This window comes from Corapipo altera, unplaced genomic scaffold, assembly GCF_003945725.1.
Source record: "Corapipo altera isolate COAL_440 unplaced genomic scaffold, ASM394572v1 2b, whole genome shotgun sequence".
Classification (NCBI taxonomy): domain Eukaryota; kingdom Metazoa; phylum Chordata; class Aves; order Passeriformes; family Pipridae; genus Corapipo; species Corapipo altera.
Genome location: NW_020884874.1, coordinates 33,684,056 through 33,710,161, shown reverse-complemented (window position 1 = coordinate 33,710,161; position 26,106 = coordinate 33,684,056). Strand labels below are relative to the sequence as shown.

Genomic DNA, 26,106 nt, shown 5'->3' with positions numbered 1-26,106 from the left:
GCATTTACATCTCTGCAGACTGTATCCAGCAAGAGAAACCTGAGCTGAGGATATACTGGAGGTTGCTTCAAGTAGGTTACACTGTGCTTTCCCTTCTGATATTGTCCTAAAGGTGCAGGAAATTTTCAGAAAGAAAAAAAATCAGTTCAAATAAACTTTGCAAAAATCTGCTAAATACTCAGGTCTGTTCTTTCCAAATGTGAGGGTAGTATACTGCTCTCTATTTGTTTTCTATGTAATAAAACAATTAATATATTTTAAAATCTCCATCCTGTTTGGCTGGCACAAATATAAAGCTTGATAGCCTGAACAGGACTCCTGTCAGTTATAACTACGGATCCAGTTTTACTTTCTTTCTAAGGAAAATACATGAAGAAATTATCTGTGCCTGTTTTATTTCTGAGCTGCTGATCTTGCATTACCATGGGGGTAGGATGTTTCCTATTTGTCCTGCTTGAGCTCCATGATCTGTACTCAGTCTCCCAAACATTCATTCAGAGAACCCATGTCCAACAGGAGAGATGAGCAACTTCCTGTCTCTGTGTCCAAGCTGATAAGACAGTGCTGCTTCATTTCTACCATCCTAAAGCCTCCTCCACAGGCAGCTCCAGGCTTCTGGTAGAGTTTCTCTCCTTCCTCTACTTCAACAGCTGACCTTTATTTAGACCAAAGGCTTAGGAAGAGTTCCCCTCCCCTTGTGAGTACCAGGGCTTACTGTGGGACTCTGCCAGCAGAAGAGCAGGAAGATGTGCTTCTGCTGGAGAAAGACTTTGGAAGTAGTACGAGGAAAGCAGGTGAAGAACTTGTTGCAGCTGAGAGAACAGGGATGCTGTCAGCTTGAAGTATGTTTGCTAAGACATAGCACATGTGACAGCATGGGGAGAAATGGTGAAGTGAAGGATGGATCATGCATGAGGGAGAAAAAGCTATTGGAATAATAGGGGCTTCTGGATGTTGGTAAAGAAGATAATGGGAAATAAGTAAACAAAGAGATAAAAGAGAATGAATAAAGGTGTATGACAGTGGTGTCTTATTTCTAGAGGAGAATTGTACTGAATCAAATAAGCTCGTCTTCAGTGGTCTAGGGTTGCATATGTGAGATGGTATTTACTCAGGGAGAATGGCAGTAATACCCCAGCCTTTTATGTTGTGGTCTTCACATGCTGATATTAAAGTATTGTCTAAAGGAAATCTGTACTGTTATGTTGATTCTGCAGCTAGAGAAATACTGCCTGTGTGTGAGAGAAAGAGAGGGGGGAAAAGAAAAAAAAATAGAGGGAGAAGTGTGAAGAACAGACAAGAAAAAGATAGCAAGTATGTCCTCGGGTGGAACATAAAGATAGCAGGTACCTGTTCATAGTGTGTGCATGTACAGTGCTGCTGTAAAGAAATAAGTTGTGTTGAATTTCTTGGTTACTAAAGTGAGGATTGAATAGAGAAAAGTTACTTGGATAATAAACTTTCCTCAATTTTATCAGCTTGACTGTGGTGCTGAATGAATGCATGTTACAGCAGCATCAGTCTGAGAGCTCACATAGGACAGCTGTGTGCATACAACAAACTCCAAGAGTTCAAGATTTCATTTAAAAGTCAATCTTTCTAGTTTTCAGGATTGCAAAGGTATGTTTCTACATAGAAACAGAACATGGATTTGAAACCAAACTGTTCTAGAAAACATGTTAAATAGTCTGTGGTTACTAGAAGTATGCATTTCTTTGCACTTTTTTATCTCATCAGGGTATTAACTGTAAAGGCTAATAACTGCATTTCACTATCAACAGCCACAGTTTCAGATATGACTTTTTAACAGATGGGCAGGAATAAAGTCCTGTTCCTCACAGAGGGATAGCTTGGTAATTATTGCAATGCAACTGAAGGAAGGAAGAATTCAAGTGAAAAGGAAAAAGCATTCTTTTAAAAAACCGCTTGTTTCCCTCGAGCAATGCTCAGACATCACAAGGTGAAAATGTAGGACTCAGTCTCTTTTTTTCTTTTTTTTGCACCTGCTGTCAATATCAAAGAGAACAAAGTCTTACACTTAAACTCAGAGCGGAGATTGCTAGTTCCATCAAAGAATTTGCCAGTGATGGAGCAGAACAACTTCTCATGAACTGTGCAAAGCATCTTGGGGAAAAGTCTACTTCTTTTTACTGGTTGTAAAATTTTGGAAAGTGAAGAAAGGGGTTGCAAGAGAGATTAATGGCAGAAAGCTGGCATTCCTGTTGGGACAGTAGCTTTGTATGGTCTGTGCTATGTGCTAGCAAGATGCACACACAACTCATGGTGAATCAGTACAATATAAGCCAGTATTGACCTTTTCTTTTGGATTTTTGTTAAAACTGTTCTTTAATTCATGTAAAGAATAGAATTTCCATGTTCTAATTGAACACGGAATTGAAATAACTTATTTGTCTCTAGCAGATAGCTAATTATAACAAAGTTCTGTCATAAATTAACTCCAGATTTCACTATGAAAAAAGGAAGACAGAATTACAAAAATTCTGATAGCCCTATTTAGTTCTCTTGCAATAAAAATGGCTATTCCAATAGTACTAGGTAACAACAGTGCTGTTGCCTACCATGCCAACCATTACGTCGTTTGCTGTTTGTATTTCATTAGTACCTCAGAGGCCCTGGTCCCAGGCCAGGATCCTGCTCTGCGGGACATAATTCAAAAGATGGTCTCTGTATTAAAGACCTTACTGTGTTTATGGTGCTTTGGGTTTATAAGAGAGCATCTCAGTAAAGAGAGCTGCTACTGGAGTTTTAATTTATTTAAAGGACAGTTTTTCTGGAAGGATGTTCTCTGCTTTTATTAAAATAACTTAAACCCAAAAAGACATTTCACTTTCTGAACACCCTTTAAATAAAACCAGAAAATATTTAATCTTTGTACTGCATGGGATAGCACAAAATGGTAGATGGCTTCATAAGGTTTTGTTTAGCTTCTTTCATAGTCTTTCATAGGAAATAAATCTGAGTAAATATGTTGCAAATGTTTCCAGTTGTACCTTGATACTAGTTTTTTTTTCTGTCATTTTAAAATGAATCTTATTTCACTTTTTATTACATTTTAATCTATAGCAATATGTCTACCTGAAAATTTTGCAACCCATAATGTCCTACCTTTGCACTTGAGCTATCTTCTTTCCATAAAGAATTGCAGTTTTTCCCAGAAAAATAATACTGAAAACTTTTCATAGTTTAGTGTGTTTCTAAAAGGAAAAAAAAAGTAGCAGGAAAAGACATGGTCTTCACAGCTTTATTAATGTACCCACCACCATACATCACATAGCATAGTGCTTCTAGAGAAACTTTTATCATTTACAGTTCCAGCCACAAAACCTTTCAGCTATGTTGAAAGCTGAGCAGAAAGTGAAGTGACATAAGCAAAGCTGAACAAACTACTGAAAGCAAACAAGATATTTTTTTTTCCTTTTTCTGTATGTCTCTGAACAGACCTGGACTTCTTAAGAAATGTGTTGTTTTGATTTTCTGAATGAATTGCAGTTCATTTTGGATCTCCCAGTATTTCTTCTCCGCTTGGACTAGGTAATTCCCCGAAACATTTTCAAGATGGCTTCTAGGACATGTTTGCAAGTTACCAACACTGAGAGTTAATATTCTTGTGGAAAAGAGGTGGCTTGGATGGGTGTTTGTGGGATTCAAAGAAAATGGCTGATACATACCCTTTAAACAAATTTACTCCTTGCATGAGTACAGTGATTGAGAATAATTCTTTGTAAAAAAGAATCCCTTAAGAAATGGGGTTATTTATAAATTATTCTAAGGCTTTATAGAACAAGACTTTAGGAAACAATGTCCTTTCTGGAGGTTTCTAATTGGACTGGATGATAATTGCTATATTCTGTGGGATCATTTAGCAGAAAATTCCTAGGGGGAAAAAATTATTTGGGGCTGTATTTACTCAGCTCAAGAGCTTGGGGTTTAGCTGCATTTATCCTTTCACTCTGCCTGCCCCACCTTTCCAACAGGTTGCCTTCTCTCTATTTCATTGTGGCTGCTTCTGCCGCAGTTGCATTCAGGTGGTTGGTTCCATCAGCTCTGTCATCCTCTACTGCTGTCATCCTACATTTTTATAAACTCCTTTTCCCCATAATCTGTCTTATTTCTTCTTTTTTTTTTTTCCTCCAAGGAATTGATCGTATATCACAGAATTAATTCTTAGGATATAAGGATAAGAGGATTTACCAGGCAAAAGAGTGGGACCGGACAAAAAGTCATTCTTAAAATGGAGCAGACAGAATTGGGAAAGAACAGATATTGGCCTTAAGCTGTATTTAATACCAAGCAACCTTTGTTATAACTTGATTTTACTTTTTCCCCACAATGTTTTTCTTCAAGTGTTCTGACTAAGATTACCAAATCATTGCCAAATAGGCTTATTTGTTGCTTTCAAACCAGGTGTGTTCCTGTAAGTATGATGCATGCTAGACCTCCTCATGTCTTCATTGGGCACTCTGACTCCTGAGTTCTCATGAAATCATATTTACCCATGCAAATACAACTAAAGACTTTTGCTCACGGTTGTGCTGACACAGGGCATTCATATCAGAACCCTTGCACCTGACGCAAGGGGATGCATCAGAGTATTTTAACTTGCATTACTTGTGTTTCAGAGTTTTTAAAATCCTTTTTAGCGGGGATGATGTAGCAAATCTCACTGTTTCATATCAAAAATTCCTATTGCAGTGGCTGAGACTTTTCTGGTAAATGATGTGGGTGTATGGTTAGTACCACAGTGGGATCAGTGACTTCATCTCTCTATGGCAATGGAAATTGTGATGCTGGCTGAGCAATGAAAACCCAGATTGACATTGAAGAGCAAATGTGATTCATCACTAATTTATCCCCAGGTATTGAGATGGCCATGAACCATACTTAACTTGTCTGCAAATCAGTATATTTTACAAATATATATTTACAGATCTTGAAAATTAATTTTCACTGTCATCTAATTTCTTTTTTGTGATTGTTTTTGCTTGCCAAGTCAAGAAGCAGGTGACCAATCAAGTATGAATTGCCAATGGTTAATGAAAACTAATCTAATAAAAGCTGCTTTTCTAGAATATCTGATAATTTCTTACAAATCAAAATGTGTTTTGCTTGGTTTGATGATTATACGTGTACATATTTATACATGCACAATTGACATGCCTTGTATAAATAGATAGATATCCAGTTTCAGGCATTAATATTTGAACAACTGCAGTTTGGGTGAACAGCAACTGAGGAATTTAGCAAAGATTAGCACAGTTAAACAAGATTTCTACAGTTATAAGTTGATGATGTAAAGTTTCAGAAATTTACTCTTGGTATTGACAGAACAATTGGGACTAATGTGTCTAAAGCAGTTACTTTAATTTTTTCAGGTGACTAGCTCTTGTTTTTTGTCAGTCATTTCAGTCGGATTATCTCTTTAATTTTAAACATTTTAGTATTAGAGATTTTCTAATAAGAAGTTGTTAATTGTTAAAAAAATAGGCTGCAATAACAAAACACAATTCACTAAAATTTTGTTTCCATTAGCTAAGACTTCTCTTGGAGAATTTAAATGTTTGCTGGATCTCTAGTCATTGTGCAGCATTTACCACGGAAAAACCTCTATATTTAATGGTTGGACTTAAGGAAATAAAAGCATCTCACACAAATAGACATGTGAGATATAAGTTATTAATCTGTTTTAATAAAGTCATACAAATATACTAAGAGAAAGTGAATCACAAAAGCAGATTCAGTTTTCTGCATTTCAGTTCAGGATTTTTAAGCAACAGGAGGTTTTAAGAACCATGTAGATGGAAACGCTTTGGTAAAACCTGCCCTATCTGAGGTTTTTTATTGTTTTGCAGTTTTTTTGTTCGTTTAATTAGGGTTTTTAATATGTTTTTTGCATTTAAAACCTTTTGCAGACTCTGCGGATTGTTTCTTGCTGTTACAGAACATTCAGCTGCTGGAAATGCACTTTAATTTGAAAGCGTTGTTATTTTCAGAGGAGCATCTCTTGCAGCCTTACAAATTGATACATAAAGACTCTAACAGGAGCTGGTGTGTATTTTAGCATTAAAAGAGATCCTGAAATGAAAATATAAAATACTTGAACGATTTGAAGTAAAAGCCAAAAGCGTAGGTTTATACTGTTTTCAAAGCAGGAGTCGAAATTCGAAAGAGCGACCCTAATTTTGAAGCGAAAATAGGAAGACTGCAGTAGTTTGATGAGGACTCCCGCAGACACCTGGACCCGGTACCGCAGCACCTGGAGTGGCGGCGGACGACACAAAGGTCTGATCTCCGGGAAGGTAGAGGAGGAAAACAGAATCTCCCGCGTTTCGGGCGCCCTGCTGGCAGCGACCGCAGAAACATCTTTTCCGCCAGTGCCTGCAACGGTTCCAGCGGTGTCCGCTCCAGCCGCGCTCCGCGGGGCAGCGCCCGCCCTGGCTGCGCCGGGGCCCCGCCGCATCGCAACAAAATCTGCTGTCAGCGGCACGGCGGCGGCCCCGGCTGGGTGGGCACCACCGCTGCGGCAGCTTCTCCGCCCGCTGGCAGGTGGGAGCTCCGGGGGGACGCGCCGTTTGCCCGAGGAGCGCCGTTCCCTCCGCTCCGTCCAGGCACCTGCGGCGAGGAAGCCGCGGCCGCGTCGTCCTCCCGCGGCGGGGTGGCCCTACGGCGTGTGCGGTCCCCCTCAGTCCAGCCCTGCAGGTGCCCCCCGCGCTGGCGGTCGGCGCCGTGGTGCCCGAGGGAGCTGCCAGCCTGGTGCTCGGGCAGTGGGCACTGAGCCTCAGCGCCCCTTCCGAGGGCGGGGGAAGCCCCGCTGCCCGGCAGCTGCCCGCTGGGCGAGGGGAGGCGACGGCCGGGCACGGCGGCCCCCGTCTGGGTGAGCTCCGCCGCCTGCACGGGCGGCCCGAGTGATGAACGATGCTCGCCCGTTCCCGGCGCTGACAGGGCTGCGGGGCGAGGCTGTCCCGGGAGGGCAGCCTGCGGAGGGCTGCCCGCAGCCCGGGAGCTCCGTCGCGCTCATCAGCGGCGCGGGGCGTCAGCTCTAGGGCGCCTGCCGTCCCGCCCGGCCCGAAGGGATTGTCGCGGCCGGGCTGAGGGGAGCCCCGCTGCCGATTGGCGACGCCGGCCCCCTTTCCCCACTGCCGGAGGTGAACTCTGGTGGGCTCGGGCCTCTCTGACCGCCTCTCGACGGCCGCTGGCGCCCAGGACAGAGGGAGTTTACGGCGAAAACGAAATACGCAGGGCCAGGGCTTTCAGCGCGATCCTCGGGCCCTCTCCGATTTGAGCCCATCTTCGGGCTTCCCTTGACCGGCCGTTCCCCCGGCGGCTGCCCCACTGAGGGACACGGTAGCGCTGCCCGCCGAGGCGCCGTGCAGGCGGGACGGGCGGACTGCGCCCGGGCTGGCGGGGCGAGGCGGCGGCGGCGGGGTGCTCCCCCGACGGAGGCTGCGGATCGGGACCCCAAATGCCAGGGGACATCAGCGCGGGTGCTGGGTGGCGACTGGCCCCTGCGACAGGCTCGCTGACGAGCAGCGGCTCCTTTGCCGGCGGAGCAAGGCCGGTGGCAGCCCCAGGGCCACGCTACACCTGAGGGAAGGCTCTGCGACGGCCCCTCGGGGGGGCCGGAGGGCTGGGGCTGAGGAGTGGGTGGCTGCTAGTGTCCCAAGTTGTGGGGAGGGCGGGGAGGGGGCTGAAACAAACACGTGTGATGGGGATTGACTGTGCCACTTCGCATAGGAACGGTGTTGGATGTCCCATAGAAACGGAGGGGCAGTTCTGTGGCGTCTCCACTCCAGGCACCGCAGGGCGTCTGCCTTTTGATCTCAGCGGCTGGAAATATACGTTTAAAATAATGAGACCGCATAGGGAGGATCTTTTCCTCGTGTCTCTCCTCGCGTTCCCTTTAGGTAACCGCTGTGCCGTAGTTCCCGTGTGCGCGCCTGGCAAAGAGAGGATGGGAGGGAGGGAGGCAGACTGGGAAGCGCTGGCTCCGCCAGTGGGCGTTTTCTGGCGGCCGGGGCTGGTGCTGGAAGCGGCACTGCAGTGATTGTATCTGCCTCTTTGCAGGCGAGCGCGCACATACGGGGCAATATTTGCCTCGCTCGAAGAAAATACAGATTGTTGCCGTTTTCTTGCTCTGAATGTGAGGTGGGAGCATGGGGAAAAGCGGACTTTAAAAGGGGATTGGAACCGTTTAGCGGTCAGTAGCGCCCTGTCCCTCCGGCCTAAAGGGGGAACGGAAATGTGAGGATTTTATGAGGGCGGGGAGCCGGAGTGCGAAGGAAATAGTGCCCGGGGGTTGCCGGAGGGAACGAAGGACCGATCCACGGTAACCCCTGGTTTGGCTCCGTCCTTTTTCGGTTTCCTCTTTCGCTTTAGTCCGGTATCTCTCCTAGGCGTCCTGCCTTAAACTGCCGGGAAAGGGAGGGAAGAGCGGAAGCATGTCCAACCCGGAGAAGCGGATCTTATCCCGCCCCTCGGCCCCCCTGGCTGCAGCACTCGGGGAAAAGCCCGGCTCCGGCAGCCGCCTGCTCCACTCCCATGGCCAGAGCGGTGGAGGTGGAGGCAGCGGCGGGTCTCTTCCTCCTCCCCCCGCTCCTGGAGGCGGCTCGGCTGCCTACAGCTCCCTCTCTGTCCTCCTGACAACCACCACCAGCAGCAGGAGCCGCGCTGCAGGGACAGCCTCTTCTGCCGTCTCCGCCAGCATCGTCTCCAGAGCGGCAGCGGCTCCTTTCCTCGCTCCAATCCCCTCCTTTTCCTCCGCTTCTCCATCTTCTTTTTACTTCTTGCCGCCGCCTCCTCGTTTCCCCTCCTCGTTTTCCTTTAACCTCACAAGTCTCCAAGGGAGGGAGGGAGGAGGAGAGGCAGCGAGAGCGGCAGGAGGAGGAGGAGGAGGAGGAGGAAGAGATGTTGGCGGAGCAGCAGCAGCAGCAGCTCACTTGATCGCCCATCCAGGCGGCAGCGGCAGGAGGAGGCTCTTCTGTTCTTCCTCCATCCAGGGCTTGCTGCTCCGTTCCGCAGCCGGCGGCCCTCGGCAGCACCACTCCCGGCCCCTCCTCTCCCCAGCCGCCTCTCGCCCGTGGTCCTGCAATTTCCTCGCTGCTGCAGCAGCAGCAGCCCGCGGCGACGGGATCCGAGGAGGCGACGGCCCCGGCGGGAGCAGGACTCCTAGGCGGCAGCAGCGGCAGAGAGGCGCCTTCTTCTCCTTCTCGTCTCCCCTGCTCCTAGGGCCAGACATGGAAGATGGATCTAATTCTGCAAGCTGCTTTAGGAGGTTTACGGACTGTTTCTTGAATACAAGTAGGTACCGGAGCGCTGTGCCCGGCGGCGGGTCGCGCGTGTCTCGGGGGAAGGCGAAGGGCTGTGTCCGAGGCTGGGTGCATGCCTTGTGGAAAGGGCATTTCTTTGTGAGTGGGGGGGAGGCGAGGACACAAAGGGGCCGTATACGTGGGGCGTGCGTGGACGCATGGAGGAGCGGCCGGGTGTGTATTGAGGATGCACGGACAAAGGGGATGCTCAGTGTAACTGAATGCTCTTTGTGGGAGCTGGCTGTTAACGCCTCGCGGATTTCGGCATCATTCCGGGATCAGACAACTCAATGTATGTGTATGTCAGCCCTTTACTTGGTACATGCTTAATTTGTTCAGGAATGACACGTAGGGGATTGGAGACTGTCCCCCTACTTACTTGAAGTAACAATAAGGAAGCATTATGGTATTGGCAGTTGACAGAAATGCGGCGACGGAAGACCGAAAAGGGTTGAAATGGATCGCTTCTTTCTGCATCCCCCGTCAGATCTGCCACGCGCGGTCACATTCCATATTTCTGATCCGGCTTTGGTACCGGGTGCCGCCTTCCACTGGCCGTGGCTCGTTGTAAGGCGGGCCAGGAGCCGGAGAGGAAACATGTGCTCCTTGCTACTGGGGGGTTGGCGCTGGAACGGGGGTAGTGACCGGCTGGTGGGGAGGGCGGAATAAAGGGGGCACTGAGGAGCTCCGTACAGGGCGCCCCGCAGCCAGCCGTTCCCACACCCTCGCCGGCTCCCACCGAGCCCGAACGCGGGGGCCGTGCCGGGAGACGAGAGTGGGGCCGGAGCTGCCGCTCGGCCTCCTCTTGGTGCGGAGCTTGGCAAGTGCCCTCCCCGTGCTGGCGGGGGGAGTCCGGCGGGAGCGGCCCGAGCCCCGAGGCGGGCTGTGGGAGCGGAAAGGAGGGCTTCGCACGACAGAAACTCCCCGTTCTCGGGGATGCGGCCCGGCTCCCCCTCGGGTGTCTCGCCCCGAGCCTCCCGGTGCCGCCAACCCCGCTCCGAGGCGCTTCCCTGACACGCCGCGTCCCGCAGGGTGGGCGCCCCCGGGGCTGGGGCGGCCCTGGAGCGCCCGCAGCTTCGGGCCGAAACCTCCCGGGGTCAGGTTGCCCGTGCCCCACAGCCAGGAAGGGAAATGTGCTGGGCTTCGGTGTGGTAATGGGACAAATGAATTTCCACGCGGAGCGTGTTATCTGGGCAGAAATAATTTTTATTTTATAAAAAACTTTTTTTCTTGCCCAGTATTTTGATACTTAGGTGACTTCAATCAGCTGTGGCTATTTCTTTCTTTTTGCGACAGTTTCTTAATTTGTAGATATATGTCTTAATGTGTCCCTAGACTTGCATTTTAATCTTTTAGTATACTTTGATAAAGGTGGCTTTTTGGATACAGGTGAATCGTATATAGTTCACAGATGTATTCATTTTGGGTGTATGTGTGAAGAACTATAGAGATGTTTGCTGAAATCTCATTATTTGTCTTATTGTCTTACAGCTGTCTTTAGCACAGGAGCCTGCAGTTGTGGTAGTACTAGCGTTCCATGGTAGAGGTGAATAAAAATGATTATATATTTGCTGCACTGTCTTTTTGAAACTTTATTCAATAGTTGATCATATTACAGAGCCACATACTTGTTTAGTCTTGAGGCCTGAAGGGAATCCTAAGCTCTTGTAGTTTTAATTTTCTCTGTGTTTGAGGGGGTAGAATGATGCCATGCATGTTTTAAAATAAGTGGTCTTGGGAGCAAGGGACCAAGCCAGGGAATGTGTGTCATGTAGGGCAATTCACTCCTATGCTAGATTAGGAAAAAGATGATGTGGAAAACATCGTCTCTGTTCAAAACAGCTTTAAAAGTAATGGCGAATTCAACTTAAGCTATTTTATGAACACTTGAACACAATGAACTTGGTCATCTTTCACTGATTGTGACCTCTGACTGAAGATTTTCCGGCAGGCAGGAAAGGAGCAGAACTGTTCTTTCCCCTGTGAATTTACTGACGTCTAAGACATGCAGCCTCTCTCTCTGTGGAAACACTTTTCCATGTTCTGCAGCCTGCTCTCATGCAACTTTCAAGAACTTAAATGTCTTATATCTCTACTCCTCTCTTGAATGTGATTGAAATCGGCCAATGGGCTCAAAAGATATTAGTGAGATCAGATGGACACACATCCCCATGCATTGCATATATACATACGTGGACACCTCCCTCCCTCCCCGAGTGATTGCATAACTGATTTCCTTAGGAAACCAGGCTGAAAAAAGGAGTGGAGGGAAGTTAAACAAGATACTATTCAGATCCAGTGAAGCTACTGCAAAGAACACTTGTCAACTGTTTGGAGTACTGTGCACAGTGCTGGTTACAGTGCAGCTGGAAGACTGTCACTGTTTTGAAGAGGATGAGATAATGTAAAATAATGAGGATGATATTCTACATCTCATAGGTTTTGTTTCCTAAACCATATTTTAGGTTCTAAATCATACTTATATACATATATACATTTGACTTTAAAGACAAAAAGAAGTCTAAATATTTTCACAGAGAAACTGAGGAGTTCTGTAGGGAACAGAATTGAGATGAGCCCTTTTGGAAAGGAGATTTAAAAGTGACATAACAGAATCCTTTCCACGAGTGGAAAACAGTGAAATTGCTGGAGAGGTATTCTTCTTTCACCTCTGAGCTCTTTTGACTTGTGAGCTCTCCAGTCAGGATTTTGTTAGAAGATTCTTGATATTAAAATTTTGGATTCTACAATACACAGTTTGCGCCATATCTGTGTCATTTAGTTTTCAATATTCCCAACGAAGCACTGGACTGCGGAAGCTTATATGAACTTTTTGTGGTATGAATTGTTTTTCTTAACTGTTTAAAATCTTGGTACATAACATGGTGTTTTAAGAAACTTTTAGTATCGAATATCCTGGATCAATAGTCCAGTGGAGTTCTATCATATTTAGGATACTGCAAGTTACCAGATATCCCGTATTTCAAGTTTCTGGGAAATGTCTTACATTTAGGGGAGCATCACATCTTCCTTCTACATTTAAGGTCTCTAAAGGTGCACATATAGCATATGTCATCTGTGTACCAGTGTGCCATGAGTCTACTGACAGGTATGAATATTTTACAATAAGATGGCTTTCTACTTGTCAGAAAATTATCAACATAATGTTATTTTATACAGTTACCTTTTTTTCTGGCTTTTTTCTGTTTGTTTGTTTGAGATGCAGCAACTTTATCCTGTACCTTCACATGCCAGATGCTAAGACTTTCTGATTAACAAGTACTTTAGGAAAGAATGGATGTGGTAAGATCTGTAGTTCTGGAAGAAAATAGCAATTAAAGATTAAATAAAGTTAAAATTATTCCTGTTACCTACACTACTGGGAAAGTTAATCTTGGCTTGATTCTCATTTTTTTTCTGGTATGTGTATTCATTTTTTGCAGTCAGGGTGTTTTAAGCCAAATGCTGATCTTCAGCGATGAATCCCTTATGTAAAGGTGGACAGGGTTTGGTTGTACAATTAGATCATGTTTAAAATTTAGATGATATAAAAAAATTTCATCATGATGTAAAAAGTTTTCAACCTGTGGATTCTGGCTCTGGGTTCATTGAAAGCAAAATTGTCACTTAAGTGGTATATAGTTAAGTGGTGTCTTTCAGTGGTTGCCATCAGGACTGGTGTTTCATAGTATCACATTTTGCTTTAACATATAGGAATACCATGTATCCTGGTCTGCAGCACTACCATTCTGTTTAGTGGGATAACAGAAAAATATATAGGGCAGACAGCAAGGAATGTCATGGAAAGGGAATGAAAACCATGTAAGCACAAGCAGGTAACAGTGAAGAAGGGCTTGTTTGTCCAAGTCCGGTATTTTTGCAAATGGTTGTCTATAAGACATGCAGTTTACATTTGAAATAACTAATTCTCTGTCACTTTGACTCCTCAGCTCTGCTGCCTGTGTTTGCCTGATGGCTTGGGGTTGCCTAGCACTCATAAGCCTTGAGAAAGGAGGAAACACCTTCACTGTTAACTCAGTAACATTGCTCCTCCTGTAAAATGGACTGCGGAAAGTGTGATTATGCACACTGGGATAGTGTAGGTGAGTTGGGAGATAGTTTCTTTCTGCCACTTGTGTGAGGAGGATGCCAGCTCATTTATGATTCTAACACAAGGCTGGCAGCTCCATTCACCCCATTTGTGTCCTTATTCCCTTTGCTCATGTTTAAGCCATACATTCCAGCTGGATATGGTGAAAACCTGAAACATAAAGATGAGTTTTTATTTGGCATATATATGACTTAGTGACTTGATTTTGAAACAGTCGTGTAAATGTTTATTTCCACTGATGATCCAGGACATATACTTGGCTGACTTGCTTTTATATCATCTGTTATACAGATCAGTGCAACAGTAACTTTTATTTAGTTTTAAGATTTTATGCTGTATTCTAATACAGCTAGAGCATGCCTAACATTCTCTGAGCATTTTCAAATCATGAAGTCGGTTTTAGATTCAGAAAATTAAGAATGAGAGTCTGTGAATGAATGGATTTATAACTTGGAAATGGCTTATGCAGCTTGTTGGTTGATGTTAACCTTGCCTGTATTTAAAATCATATTTCAATTTGAGTCTAGTATCAGCTCAATTTTTAATGCTACTTTAAAAAGTATTTTAGTTTCAAGTCATTAATACTTTAAAATTCAATTTTTTTTTTACAATATTCTAATTTTTGCACTGCTGGCACTGTTATCGTATTTTAAAAGGAAGCTAAAATCATAAGTAAAAATATATAGAAAGAAAAGGGCTGTTTGAGTTTTTTTTAATTGTTTTTATACTCCCTCTGCTGGCTGTTTCAATTACAAGTACCTGTACTGAAACATTTTTACTAAATCTGCTCTTCCTTTTACTGTTTTATCAAATAAGCAGTAAAGTGCATTGATTTCAATCTGTATTTAAATTTTCTTAAAGAAAGTATAATTGTTAAATGAATAACACTATTTGCAGGAACGGAAAGCCTGACACGTTTTTATGGAGCAATATTTTTATTTTTGTTATACCCTGTATTGATTTGAACTCCTGTCCTAAAAACTGTTGAATCTTTGAGGGTGTCAACTGCATCGTCACTAGTAAATACCACAGAAATAACAATTTATATATTATTCCAAAAGATTTGGTTATCTATTTCATTTGTTGTAACAAATTTACTGCCCAACTTTGTTTTATGCGATAAAACGTAAATAATGATGCTTTGTTTTGTTAAAAAAAATAATTTGAGTCATGAGTTTGACTTACATCTACTTAATTAGCTACAAGGCTGCACTCGAATTATTCTGCAGATGTAGTGGATAATTTCTTAAAGTACTGGTTTTGTTACAGTAATAGTGTACAATAGTGTTCATCCAAAATATTTATAGCACCCCAAAATTATAATTCTTCGTAACTTCAGAGGTTATATGCAAGGGTTGCTGTATGTATTATTGAAACGAAGTCATTGCATTCCCCGTGTATGTCAATAATGGCTAAAATAGTTCAATATTTCTTGCTGGTATTTCTGCTTAAGATCCAGCCTGCTCTGTAGTGTCCTTACTTGTGCTGGTGCTTGGCTTCCCAGGGTTGGGGTTTGAAGAGTGCCACCTACTGATTGACAGCTCCGAGAGTGCTACTGCCTTTCCTGTCTGAAAGCTCTGGCAGCTCAGCCTCTCTTATCTTGTGGGATGTGACAAGTTGATGCAGTTGAACCTGGCAACTGTGTTGAATCAAGTCCCAGCTTTGACCTCTTCTATTAAATGATGCTATTTTTTTTTGCTAATTTGTTTCAAGGTGAGGACACAGGGTTTTCGTCCAGGGAGGTGGGCTTCCCTTGCCCCCCTTGTCCCCTTTTTAAAAGCTTTTGAGAAAGTGGTGTATTTCTGTAGTTTCTTCACCACTCTTTGTCAAGCTGTCATAATTAGTGTGGGAGGAACCAGCCTGGCTGAGGTTTATTGAAGACTTTGGCTTCTGCTATGCCAGACAATGTAATGATGTGTTGCACACTCGAATGAGACTTCAAAAGGCACATAACAAATCCATAGTCATGACTTTGTTAACAAATGAACATTTCAGAATGCTTATGATGTGATTTTTTTGCAGGGGAGAAGGACAATCTTGTTAATAAGTTCTAAATTTTTTATGGTAAATTAATGAATTCATCTTTACTATTAGTGCACTCTGAGAATGCTTTATTTCAACATAGAAGTATGCTAATTATGTTCTTAAAAAAAACCACTTGGCAAGTGTATGAACTAGTTTAAAAAAAGTGTATCATTTACATACTTAAAAAGAACTCCTTTATTTCAAAGTTCTTTTTATGTATCTTTTTCTCAGTGATTTATTACCACAGGAAGCTTTCTTAACTCCAAGTTCTTAAGCAGCTTGTCACAGGTGGCATTAAGAACAAGAAATATTGGTTTTATAAATTTCATATTCCTTTGAAAAATACATTGATAGCAAGTTTTAGTTTGGGTGAGATTTTTAGTGATAAAATATGACGTCATTAAGAGATGTCAAGTCTTAAAGCTCAGAAGGACTAGAGATGGAGCCACTGTATCACTTGAAGGCTTTCTGAAAAGTTCTGACTCAAGAATACTAAAAGAAAAGGCTTTTGGATGTTATTTAATGTCTCCAGAGAAACCATAATAATGTTATTGGTATCTAATTAAAATAATAATAAAAAAACCTAAATGTAGAAGCAGCAGTAGTAATCTGACCTTCTTTGATGCTGGGACCCAAAGAAGAGATTGTCAGGGTCTGAGACCAGTTAATCCACCTTCCTTCTGGAAACTGTGAAGATTTAATGCTTTCATTAGCACTTATTGATCTGATTCCTTATTTCTGCATTATTAACCAACTCTCGTGCAGCAGAGCTGTACTTCTCCTAACAAAGTTTATTCAGCTGTTAATGATTTCAACATTCGTTCTTCCTCTTACCCTTCCACTTGCATCAGAAAGAAATCCCCTAATGTCAAGCCACAAATACTTCCTAAAGAAAAGTAAACTTTTGCATCTGAAATTCTAATAAGTTTGTACAGGAACCTCACATCTCTAATCCTTCTGACCCATATGTACCCAGAATAGCAGGTTTTTGCAGCTGCTGACAAGCATTGCTATGCTCACCTTAATAGTACTGCTTGCTTTGCTTCACCCTGTGGGGAAATTTTGGAAGTAAAGATGCCCCTTTCTTTGTCATATATATTTTAGTAGGATTTCTGCAACATTAGGGTGTTCTGCTGCTTCAGAGAATAAAATGCTTAGCCTGAATTATGGGAGTTAAATGTGCATCCTTTTTATTATTTTGTAGTTTTCCTCACTGCCTAGTTTTTATATCCCCATTATATTTCTTCCATAGTACCTTATTTTATTTGCTTCCAAACTGGATAAAGCTATTACCCTCTCTTCTAATGGTCTTTGACTTAGTCTAAAGAAAAAAAAAAAAAGTCTCAGTATTTTACTAATGCTCTTTTTTTCCCTAACACATAGCAGTTAAGTTTATGACAACTCACTCTTTCACTTACACTGGGTTTTTTGTGTCTACATTTTTGATGTCTTTCATGCATATACAGATACCTTGACAACTTTTCTAGAGTGAATTCTTTTTTGGAACACAGCTCAGTCAGTTATCCTTTCTTTGTGTGGCTTTCTCTCTTTCAGTTGTATCTGTAATTTCAACTTAATATAATTTCCTCCTTGTCCACCCATCAGCTTATTTTAGCTGATGTTTTCTTCCTGATTGCTGAATTGTTTTGATTTCGTTTCTTCCAGCAGTGGGTTGGTGTCTTAGCCTGTTCTTTTTACAGTGTTTTTATTTTACCTGGCTGCTTTTGTTGAGTGAAGGCACTATGGTGCTGTTGCTCTTCTTCTGGTCTAGCTCACTTCAGCGATATTGTCTGGTTTTTTTAGGTAAGATGAAATTTTGCATGGTAGTTTGAAAATGCTCACTGTGTGTTCTGTATTTGTGGTGAGTCATTGTATTTCCTAATCTGCCACTGTCTGCCCAACCCTAAGTGTGATGTCAGTAGAAATTTTTTGCTTGCTTTTTTTTAAGCACACGTAAGACTGATGAAAGTTACTGTTTGATGTAACAGGAAACTGAAATCATCTGTTCTCAAAACAGGCCCTGCCTTAGCTAGTATGCTCAGGTTTCATTGTGTTAGGCTCCTGTGCCTCATTCGTGAAAGCAAATTGCTTTTGTGTGGATGTGTCTCACTGTTCCTGTGTCTTCAGTTTTCACCAGTAAAGACTCCTGAGACAATTACCCTCGGAAAGCTGCTCTTTCATGCATCTTGAGTCTTAAATGTAGTTCTTTAGCCTTCAGCTCATGATTCTGAACGCAAGAAGGTCTTGGGATAAGAGATGCCTTTTGAGAAGTTCTTTGAAGACATCAGAGAGTGCGGATGACCTGCAGTTTCCAACGTCTATAGAACAGTGCATTCCTCATACAACTTTTGGCTTAGCTCTTGTGGTGGTAGAAAGAACTGGATCATTTTGTGTGTTGTAGGAACTTTAATAGACTTTTTTGTGGGTATGAATTTGCTTGTAGTTTGCATGGTTGTTTCAAATCTTTTTTGGATTTTTTTTGGAGTGATAAGCAATGCTTATACTTTTTGAGCTAAGCACAGAGAGAACGTGGGCTTGAGCTTTAGACCTGTCCATTCTACTTAATTTTGAGAGTGCTCCTTGGTGTAGTTTAGGCTGATGCCTAACTGTCTGCATGTGTGTTGGGAGTAAGCAAAGGGGGACTGTTCCCAAAGGGCAGTGCTGTACTTTCCTCTTCTGACCCGGAGAAAGGAGGAGAGTTTAGCTTTGCGGACACAAGCTGTGTCATGCCTCTGTACTTTGTGGCTAGAGACCAGGCCCTGGGCTGTTTTAATTACTTGTATAAGGACATAGCCATATGGACCAGCAGAGGAACCAAACAGTCTAAACTGTTTGTGGCAGTAGGCAGACCTTGTTTCTGCAGACTTTTTTTCTACAGACCAAGTTCTCCTAGAGAATGAACCACAAGCTCTACAAAATCCTGAATGAAAGATGCATCCAGTGAATAAGGGACCATTGTTGGAGGACATGGCTTGCTGCCCGACCCAGTGCAATTATTTATATCTAAGGTCTTTGTCTCCTCAACTTGCTGCTTTAAAAGAATTTTTGAAAGTTGTGGCTAAAATGTGTAAATGAATGTTCACAGGGGAACAAGAAGACATAAAGTTTGTCAGTTGACAAGGATGAATGAAGTGTGTGTGATGATATCACATATCTTAAGTTAATGAAAAATGATGGAGACATATCCATCCATGACAGTAGTACTGAAGGGGTAAAAATCAGAAACAGAAAAGGGAGAAGATTGTAATGGTAAGAGAAGATAACATTTTTTTACTCAAAAGAATGCAATTACAGCAGAAGAAAATGTTCATCCTTATAGTGAAAGCTATTTATAAACTATGAGAAGTTTCCTTTGGGGTAGATGAAAGGCGTGATATGTAAATATCTCCCAGCAAATCATTAAATTTGTGGGAAATCTCTTCAGTGAAGTATAAGATTTCACTGAAGTGTAAGATATAAGATGACCATTTTTGTGTTACTTTTTAATGTCACAAATGTTTTGTTTCTACTTAACTATAACTTTTTCCTCTTTAACAACAACATAAGTGGTGCCTGGTGAATGTTATAAACTTGATGAAGGTAATTACAGATAACGTTTTAATTTATTTCTTAACTTTTTATAGCTTAATATTCATGGATCAGCCAACTGCTATTTGACAATCTCTTGTTTATGCCAGCTGACAGTGTCTTTTACTATTTTTTAAGGTCACTGAAAGTTTACTGTTCTACCCTATGTGTTTTTTCTTTTTTCTTTTTTCTTTTTTTAATGCTTAGTTGTAGTTTAATAACTTATCCACCTTGTTCCTGCTTTTTTTCTAACAGTTTATTAAAGTGTAATTTGGCTACACATGCCTTTTCTCTGTCTCTTAACATGAGTTTCCTTGGATGGATCTATCCGTGGATACGTTGTGACTATAGCAACCATCACTGTGGTTGGTTAGTTTGCTGATGTGACCTCTTGCTTTTCATGACAAGCCTTGGTGCTTGTTTACAAGATGATGTTGCAGGTGTTACCCTCTGATTTGACTGCAAGGCTAATTTTTTGTTTGTTTTTGTTCATTCAGCTGTCTGTACCTTTTTAAAAAAATGTTGAACTACTCTCTTAGCGCTTTGCAACATCTCATTATAACAACTTGTGTTTGAATCAAAGCAACTAGCTGTTCTGCTGTGCCGAGAAGGACTTTTTTCTTAAGTGCTTGTAAAAAGGAGGCTTTTGTTTTTCTTGTTTCACAATTTTGCTGTTTATGGAGCTGAAGGGAGGAATTGTAAGGAAGTTGAAATCTGCTATATATATCAAAATTGAAAAGAGAACATGAGAACAGTTACACAGTTATATTGAGCAATATTGGAATTTTTAAATTTTCTTGCTACAACATAAATTGGTAAGGCTTAAGTTTTGTTTAAATATAGAAATGTCCTGCTCTGAACTTCATTTTGGAACTTAAAACTCAGTGGACAAACTGGTTTTAAAGTCTCTTAAAATACTTTTATATTGGCGTATACGAATATAATTTTGATAGGTTTTAGCCATCAGAGATGAGCTTTGGCAATTCTACTAGTGCCAGCTGAGGTACCTAACCTATGCTTCTCTGCTGGAAGTCACTACCAACTCAGCAGCGGTAGCAGAAAAAAGGCTCAAGCACATTGGCTTCCTAACTTGCGATACATGCAAAGGTGAATGTCTGCTAGCTTACTGAGCTGTAGGCTGCTGTGATGGATGAAGAAACACAAAGATGACCTTGGGTCCTACTCATGTGCTGGTGATCTCTAGAAGCAGATTACAAGAGGCTGTTAAGAGCAATGAGGACATAAACTTAAACCTGCTTCTTCATCCCCTGTCAATGCTGGAAAGTATCTGACTCCAAAGCAAGCTGTTTTAGGAAGCTGAGATATGGTAGGTTCCTGTTGAGTAGAGTAAGTTTTCTGTTAGTTAACTTCCTGAATAAGTTCAGGAAGTTGATTTTGTGTAGTCAAAGGTTCACCAGTGCTGATGGGAAGCCTGTTGACACGTCAGCCTATTGCTGGGAGCTGATGAGAGGATAAATCCCCCCTTTCATCAGCAGCTCCTCTTAGATCAACTTGGCTGTGCTTGGTACACTTACGCCATAGTTTCATGGTCACTTGAAGTTCACATAAACTAACCCTCCTGTTTAAATAAATGGTCTAATTCTTCCTCCTTAAGGCTGCTCTTTCTATACATGAGTACTCCTCCCTTTTGCAGGCACATTTGTGAGTTGAGAGTGCATGTTTAAAACATGTTATTTAACATGGAAGATGGGGATATAGCATGATTTATGTAATATAAATTTTGCTATCTTGGAAGTCAGCTTTATGAGGGTCTCTACTTGTACGCTCAGGGTTTTTTGTTTTGGTGTTTGGTTTTTTTTCCCCACAAGACTTTTACTTCTCTTGCCCAGTATTTCACCCAGCCCACAATGTGCATGACGTAGACAGGAAGTATTACTTGTTATCTTCTTTTCTTTGTAGCAAACCCCAAATCCTTCTAATTCTATAGTGAAGACCTTTCACAAAGATGGAACTGATAGCTGTCTTTTGGGCTTTTCTACTGGTGGTAGTTGCATAAAAGTTTTATGAGTATGAAATACATTTTTTTTTCATAGAATCACAGAATAGCCTGAATTAGAAGGCACCCACAAGATGATCAAGTCCAACTCCTGGACCTGCGCAGAAACATCCCTAAGAGTCACACCATGTGCCTGAGAGCATTGTCCAAATCCTTTGTGAATTCTGCCAGGCTTGGTGCTGTGACCATTGCCCTGGGGAGCCTGTTCCAGTGCCCAACCACTCTCTGGGTGAAAAACTTTTTCCTATTATCTAAATTAAACTTCCCCTGACTCAGCTTCGTACCATTGCCCTGGGTCCCATCTCTGGTTACTACAGAGAAGAGAACAGTGCCTGCCCCTCCTCTCCCTCTCACGAGGAAGTTGTAGACTGCAATGAGGTCTCCCCTCAGTCTCCTCTTCTCCAGGCTGAACAGACCAAGTGACCTCAGTTGCTCCTCATATGCCTTCCCCTCAAGGCCCTTCATGATATTCATAGTCCTCCTTTGGACTCTCTTTAATAGCTTTTATCCTTTTCTGTGCTAGGGACAGTAATAGTCTCTTGTCACTTGCATATAACTGAAGAATGCAAAAGGAAAGGGATTAGGAAGAAGTACAAGAATATTCACTAGTTTTCTCTATGTCAGTGATTGGAGATAACCTGAAATAATTATATTCATCATCTCTACCCATCCCCTGCCCCAAGCACTGAGTGAACACAAACTAATTCTCAAAACAAACCTGGAAGTTTTCTAAACCAGGAGATTATCAAAACTTAAACAGCACACTGTCTTTCCAAGCAGTTGGGGAAACCCTATCAAAGTAGATGAGTGGCTACAAAGTAGAAAAATGGCAAAGCCACAATGAGAATTCACCACTTGGCTTCTAATCTGGGGATCTTTCTGCGAGATAACATTGCTTTAATGATCCAAGAAGAATGTTGCTGTAGCTTCCTGTGACTTTATTTGTTTTTGTGTGTGTCTTTTTCTGTAAACAGATCCCAGGCACTGGGGATCTGGAAGCTTTGGTTGAAAAACATAATAGTGCATTGTTCTCTTCAAGGCCAAAATTGAGACCACTTTAAATGTTCTTGCATTAAAAGCATGAAGTGTAAAGTAAGCATTAGTTTTATTAGACCTACTTCTGCTGCTGCTGCTGCTTTTCTAAGATGCATTTTAATTGAAGGAAGAATTACTGTTTTAGCAAATAACATTATATTTGTTGAGAAATGGTAAGAACAATGAAGATGATAAGTTTACCTCACCAGCATCAATAAGACTAGGGGAGAAAAAGAAAGGAAAGAGAAGACAAACTAGAGGATGTCCTTCAGATGCTTCTAGACTGTATTTGCAATTCATAGTTTTCTGGCCACTTACCATTTTCTGCCTCATTTATTGATCTCCAGCATTAGAATTTGCAGCAGTTTTACTTCACCTTTTGCTATGAATTTGCTTTTAGTTTCAGAACATACATTCATCCTCCTATATATTTATTAGTATGGTCTGACCACAACTAATAGTGCTACAGTCAGTGGTGTTGCTTAAAGAGTGAAGTATTGAGCTGTACTGAGAGAACTGCAGTTAGTAATGTAATGTTTTTTGTAGATGTTTTCATAACTCAAACCGCCATCTTTGCATCAGCTGGGAGATCTTTGTGAAACTGTTTCAGAGCTCTTGAACTTCAGGATAGTTATTGGAGTTTGGGAGGAGTAAAGGGTGAAAATAAGGCGAAACAGATAAGCACATTTAAAATCATACAATGACTGTAAAGTCTAGATGATGGTTATTGATATGTTACCATGTTGCTATCCAGCATGCACTTTTTCAATAACATGGAGAAGCACGGATAATGGTCACTTCCTGTCTTGTACTGCTGGACATTTTATGTGGTCCTTTATTTATTGGTGTCTTTTATATTGTTTGGCAGTCAAAATCTGCATGTGAAGGTTTAGTCCTTCAGTTTTACCAACTGATCAGCTGATGTGCAGTTTAGTGAAACTTTTGAATTCAGACTTTGGATTTATTTAGTTAGTTTTTAGCAGTTTATTTCTATCACACACTTTGGTAATGATCCTGTTCTGAAAAAAACCCCCAAATCTATGTATTTTTGAGTTATTTTGGTAAAATGCTGTAATACAAATACTGTCATCTTACTGACATAATGCTTTTTTTTGGAGCAGTGCATAATTTGGGTACCACCCAAAGTGCTGTTCTCCTACTTTGTATGTTTTCATATTTTAGCTACTTTGCTTACATGGTTTTTCTGCTGAAACACTGTGAATCAGCTCAACTCTGTGCCTGCTCAATTCAAATAAAGTAAGACAAAGACCAATAACCCCTAAACCTCAATCAATTCAGTGGGCATTAGATCTGAAGTCTGGATGTTCCTGGTGCTTTTTCTTTTCTCCTTGCTTCCTCCACCCATTGCTTGCTGCCTAGAATGTCTGCTATTGCATAAGATGGGCAGAGCTTCTGTTCTTTTTTTGCAGCTTGTTGTTCAGGCCTGTGTGGTCTTCCTAGATGCTGGTTTTTGTGAATTCACATCTGATGCATGTATGGTATGGTCAAATTTGATTACAATTAATCATAGGGTCAAAATCTATTCGTAGGGGCAAATTTTGTAGCTGAAAAGCCAGTAAGGCAATTGCATGTCTTGTTTCTTTTGACCTTCTAAAGATCTGTTGGGTTTTTGTTATTCTTGAATCTTTATTAGTTCTCTTGGTAGCATTAAGGTTCTGTTAATGATGGCTCTAATTTCTCTGGATTCCTGAAATTTTTAATGTGTTATGCACAAGGCAGAGATACATAGCTTCTGCAGGAGAGGTCAGTGATGTTTTCAGTAGCTTTTTCCTTCTCAAGTGTAATTTACCAAGGGACTCTGCAATCAAGTCATCATGATGGGAAGTGCATCTCAACTGATGTAATGCATTTGTGTTTCCTGGAAACAGAACAAAATCGCAGGTCCTCTTTGTTTAATGTGAGATTTGTCATTGATTTCTGTTGCCATGATATTTACTCCTTGATCATTATCTTTATCATTTGATCGTTCTGTTGTAATGGATTGTTTGTGCTTTATGAATATGATTTCCTGACATCAGTCCCTCAAAGAAGTATTGGAAGTTTTTATTCATGAAGAGTATTTTTACAAAATATTTTAAAATATGGTGCAACTAAATCAGATTTCAACAAAACTTCTAGTCTCTTTCTCTGCAGACTATGCTAAAACAGGGGATCAACACAATCGATACAACAAGAGGGCCTAGGTGCATAAAGCTGGGTGGACTTGATAGATAAATTCTTCAGATAGTCTAAATATTTATCTAATGCATAGTACTCCTGTCAGGATTTATCTAATGTGTATTAGTCCTGTCAGGAATATATTTTCTGATGAAGATACATTGTTTCCTCTCAGTCTGTCTTGGAAACTAAAATAGATTAAGTTGAAACACTTTGATCCTGTAGACTGCAACCATATGTTTAAGCCAAATTGGTTTACTTTCCTATATGTTATTTTAACCATTTTGTCTAATACCTCATTTAATCTGAAGTAGAAACACATTAAAATTCATCACTTGAGGAATTTTCAGTGTCTACAACTGAATATTATATTTTGACCAATGGAACACAGTGACTCTGTTGCTAATTTTTTGACCTGTGGTGACTTCAGAAAAAGTAAGTTATGGCAAAGTATGGAAAAAACATGAGTTCCATGTTATACAAGTGGTTGGTTTGAATGCTTGGGGTGCCCAGATGTTATTATCTGGTCACAGTTGTTAGCATATGGCACGCAAAAATTTGCTGTAGTGATAATTTGTAGAGTGACTAATGATGTGTAACAAATTTTTGACCAGAAAAATCTTCAGAAACGCTCCAAGGAAAGAGCCTTCCCTTAGTTATTCTTGTATAGCCTTGGACTCAGTGGGGATCATAGCAGGGGAGTAGACGAGAGGTTTGATGTTTAGTAACTTTAGTTGATTTTTTTTCTGTATTTAAGGCATTGGTGGCATAGGGGGTGGGAAAGTATACAGCCAATAAAAAAAATATGAAGCCAAAAAGTCCTTCCTGTCTACAAACAATTTGATCACCAAGTTGTTTTTAGACTTCAACCAGACCTGCATGATATTGTTGTGGTAAGTTCTGTAGAACTTTTTAGGCACTCTGCCAGTTACTTATGTGTGCAGATATGGAAGCAAAAAAGACTACTCGCAAAGGTTCCCCTCTGTCTTGGTCATAATGGTACTTTGATGGCTCTGTATTATTAAAAATAACAGTAATTATATTATGTAATTGTGTTACGGGTAATCCTTTGTGCTGTTTCCTAGCTCATGATCTCAAGGAAGTTTGAAAGCCATGGGCTGAACCTCGCGTCTGCTTTGACAGGAAGAGAACAGCAGCTAGACGGACAGTTGTTCTTTCTGTATGCCAAAGCACAGAAGATTCAATGATCGCTTTTTTATATGCTTAACTCTGCATAAATCTTGCTGAAGAAAACTTCTGCAAATAGTTTAAAAACAGAAGGATAAAATTATTTTGTAAAGTAAAGCAAAGCATGTTTTTGTAACAGCTGGAAGATACTTATTCTGTTTATGGTCATTTTGTGGCTGTAGTTTTCCCAGGCCAAAGATGAATTTGCAACTCAAATCCCAATAAAACTCTCTAGACAGGAGCTGGATCTACAATTGAAAACTGTACATAGATATTTATTTATTTTTTGCCATATAGACCTTTATTCTTTTAAGAGGAGTGATGTGTCTTTAAACTTTGCGAATTAAACGAAGACTGGTTTAGCTTCAGATTTCAGGAAAATGAACTTGGAAGAATACTATCTAGGTGGTCTGAATTAGTGAATAAGGTATGCTAAACTGGTCGAAGTTTTTTCTTTTTTCACACATTGGCGTACTCAGTTCCTACTAACATTTGAAACAGCTATCATCCTATTTGGTTTCTCTGGTCATTTAATTCATATTAATTCCTGAGTTTTTCACATGGCCTTTGTGTAAAATCATACATTGACAGAAGTTCAAGGGCATGACCTGCATTTTGTGTTTATTAAAAAAATGGAAATCAAGGGAAAGGAGGGAGTTGCA

At 41.6% G+C, this 26,106-nt stretch overlaps 1 protein-coding gene across 3 annotated transcripts in view; it reads left to right on the top strand.

Annotated features, from left to right (window-relative positions):
- The window catches only part of PDE10A (phosphodiesterase 10A), a 355,321-nt gene that overhangs the window by 169,945 nt on the left and 159,270 nt on the right, over positions 1–26,106 (top strand). The window contains exon 1 of one of the 3 annotated variants that reach the window (XM_027633632.1): positions 8,079–9,315. The exons of 1 other annotated variant lie outside the window; for it this stretch is intronic. In XM_027633632.1, the coding sequence (XP_027489433.1) occupies positions 8,457–9,315 (859 nt within the window). In that variant the 5' untranslated portion in view covers positions 8,079–8,456. Of the gene's footprint in view, positions 1–8,078; positions 9,316–13,325; positions 13,427–26,106 lie in introns of those variants that run through there. One more of the 3 variants, XM_027633642.1, reaches the window with a different exon arrangement.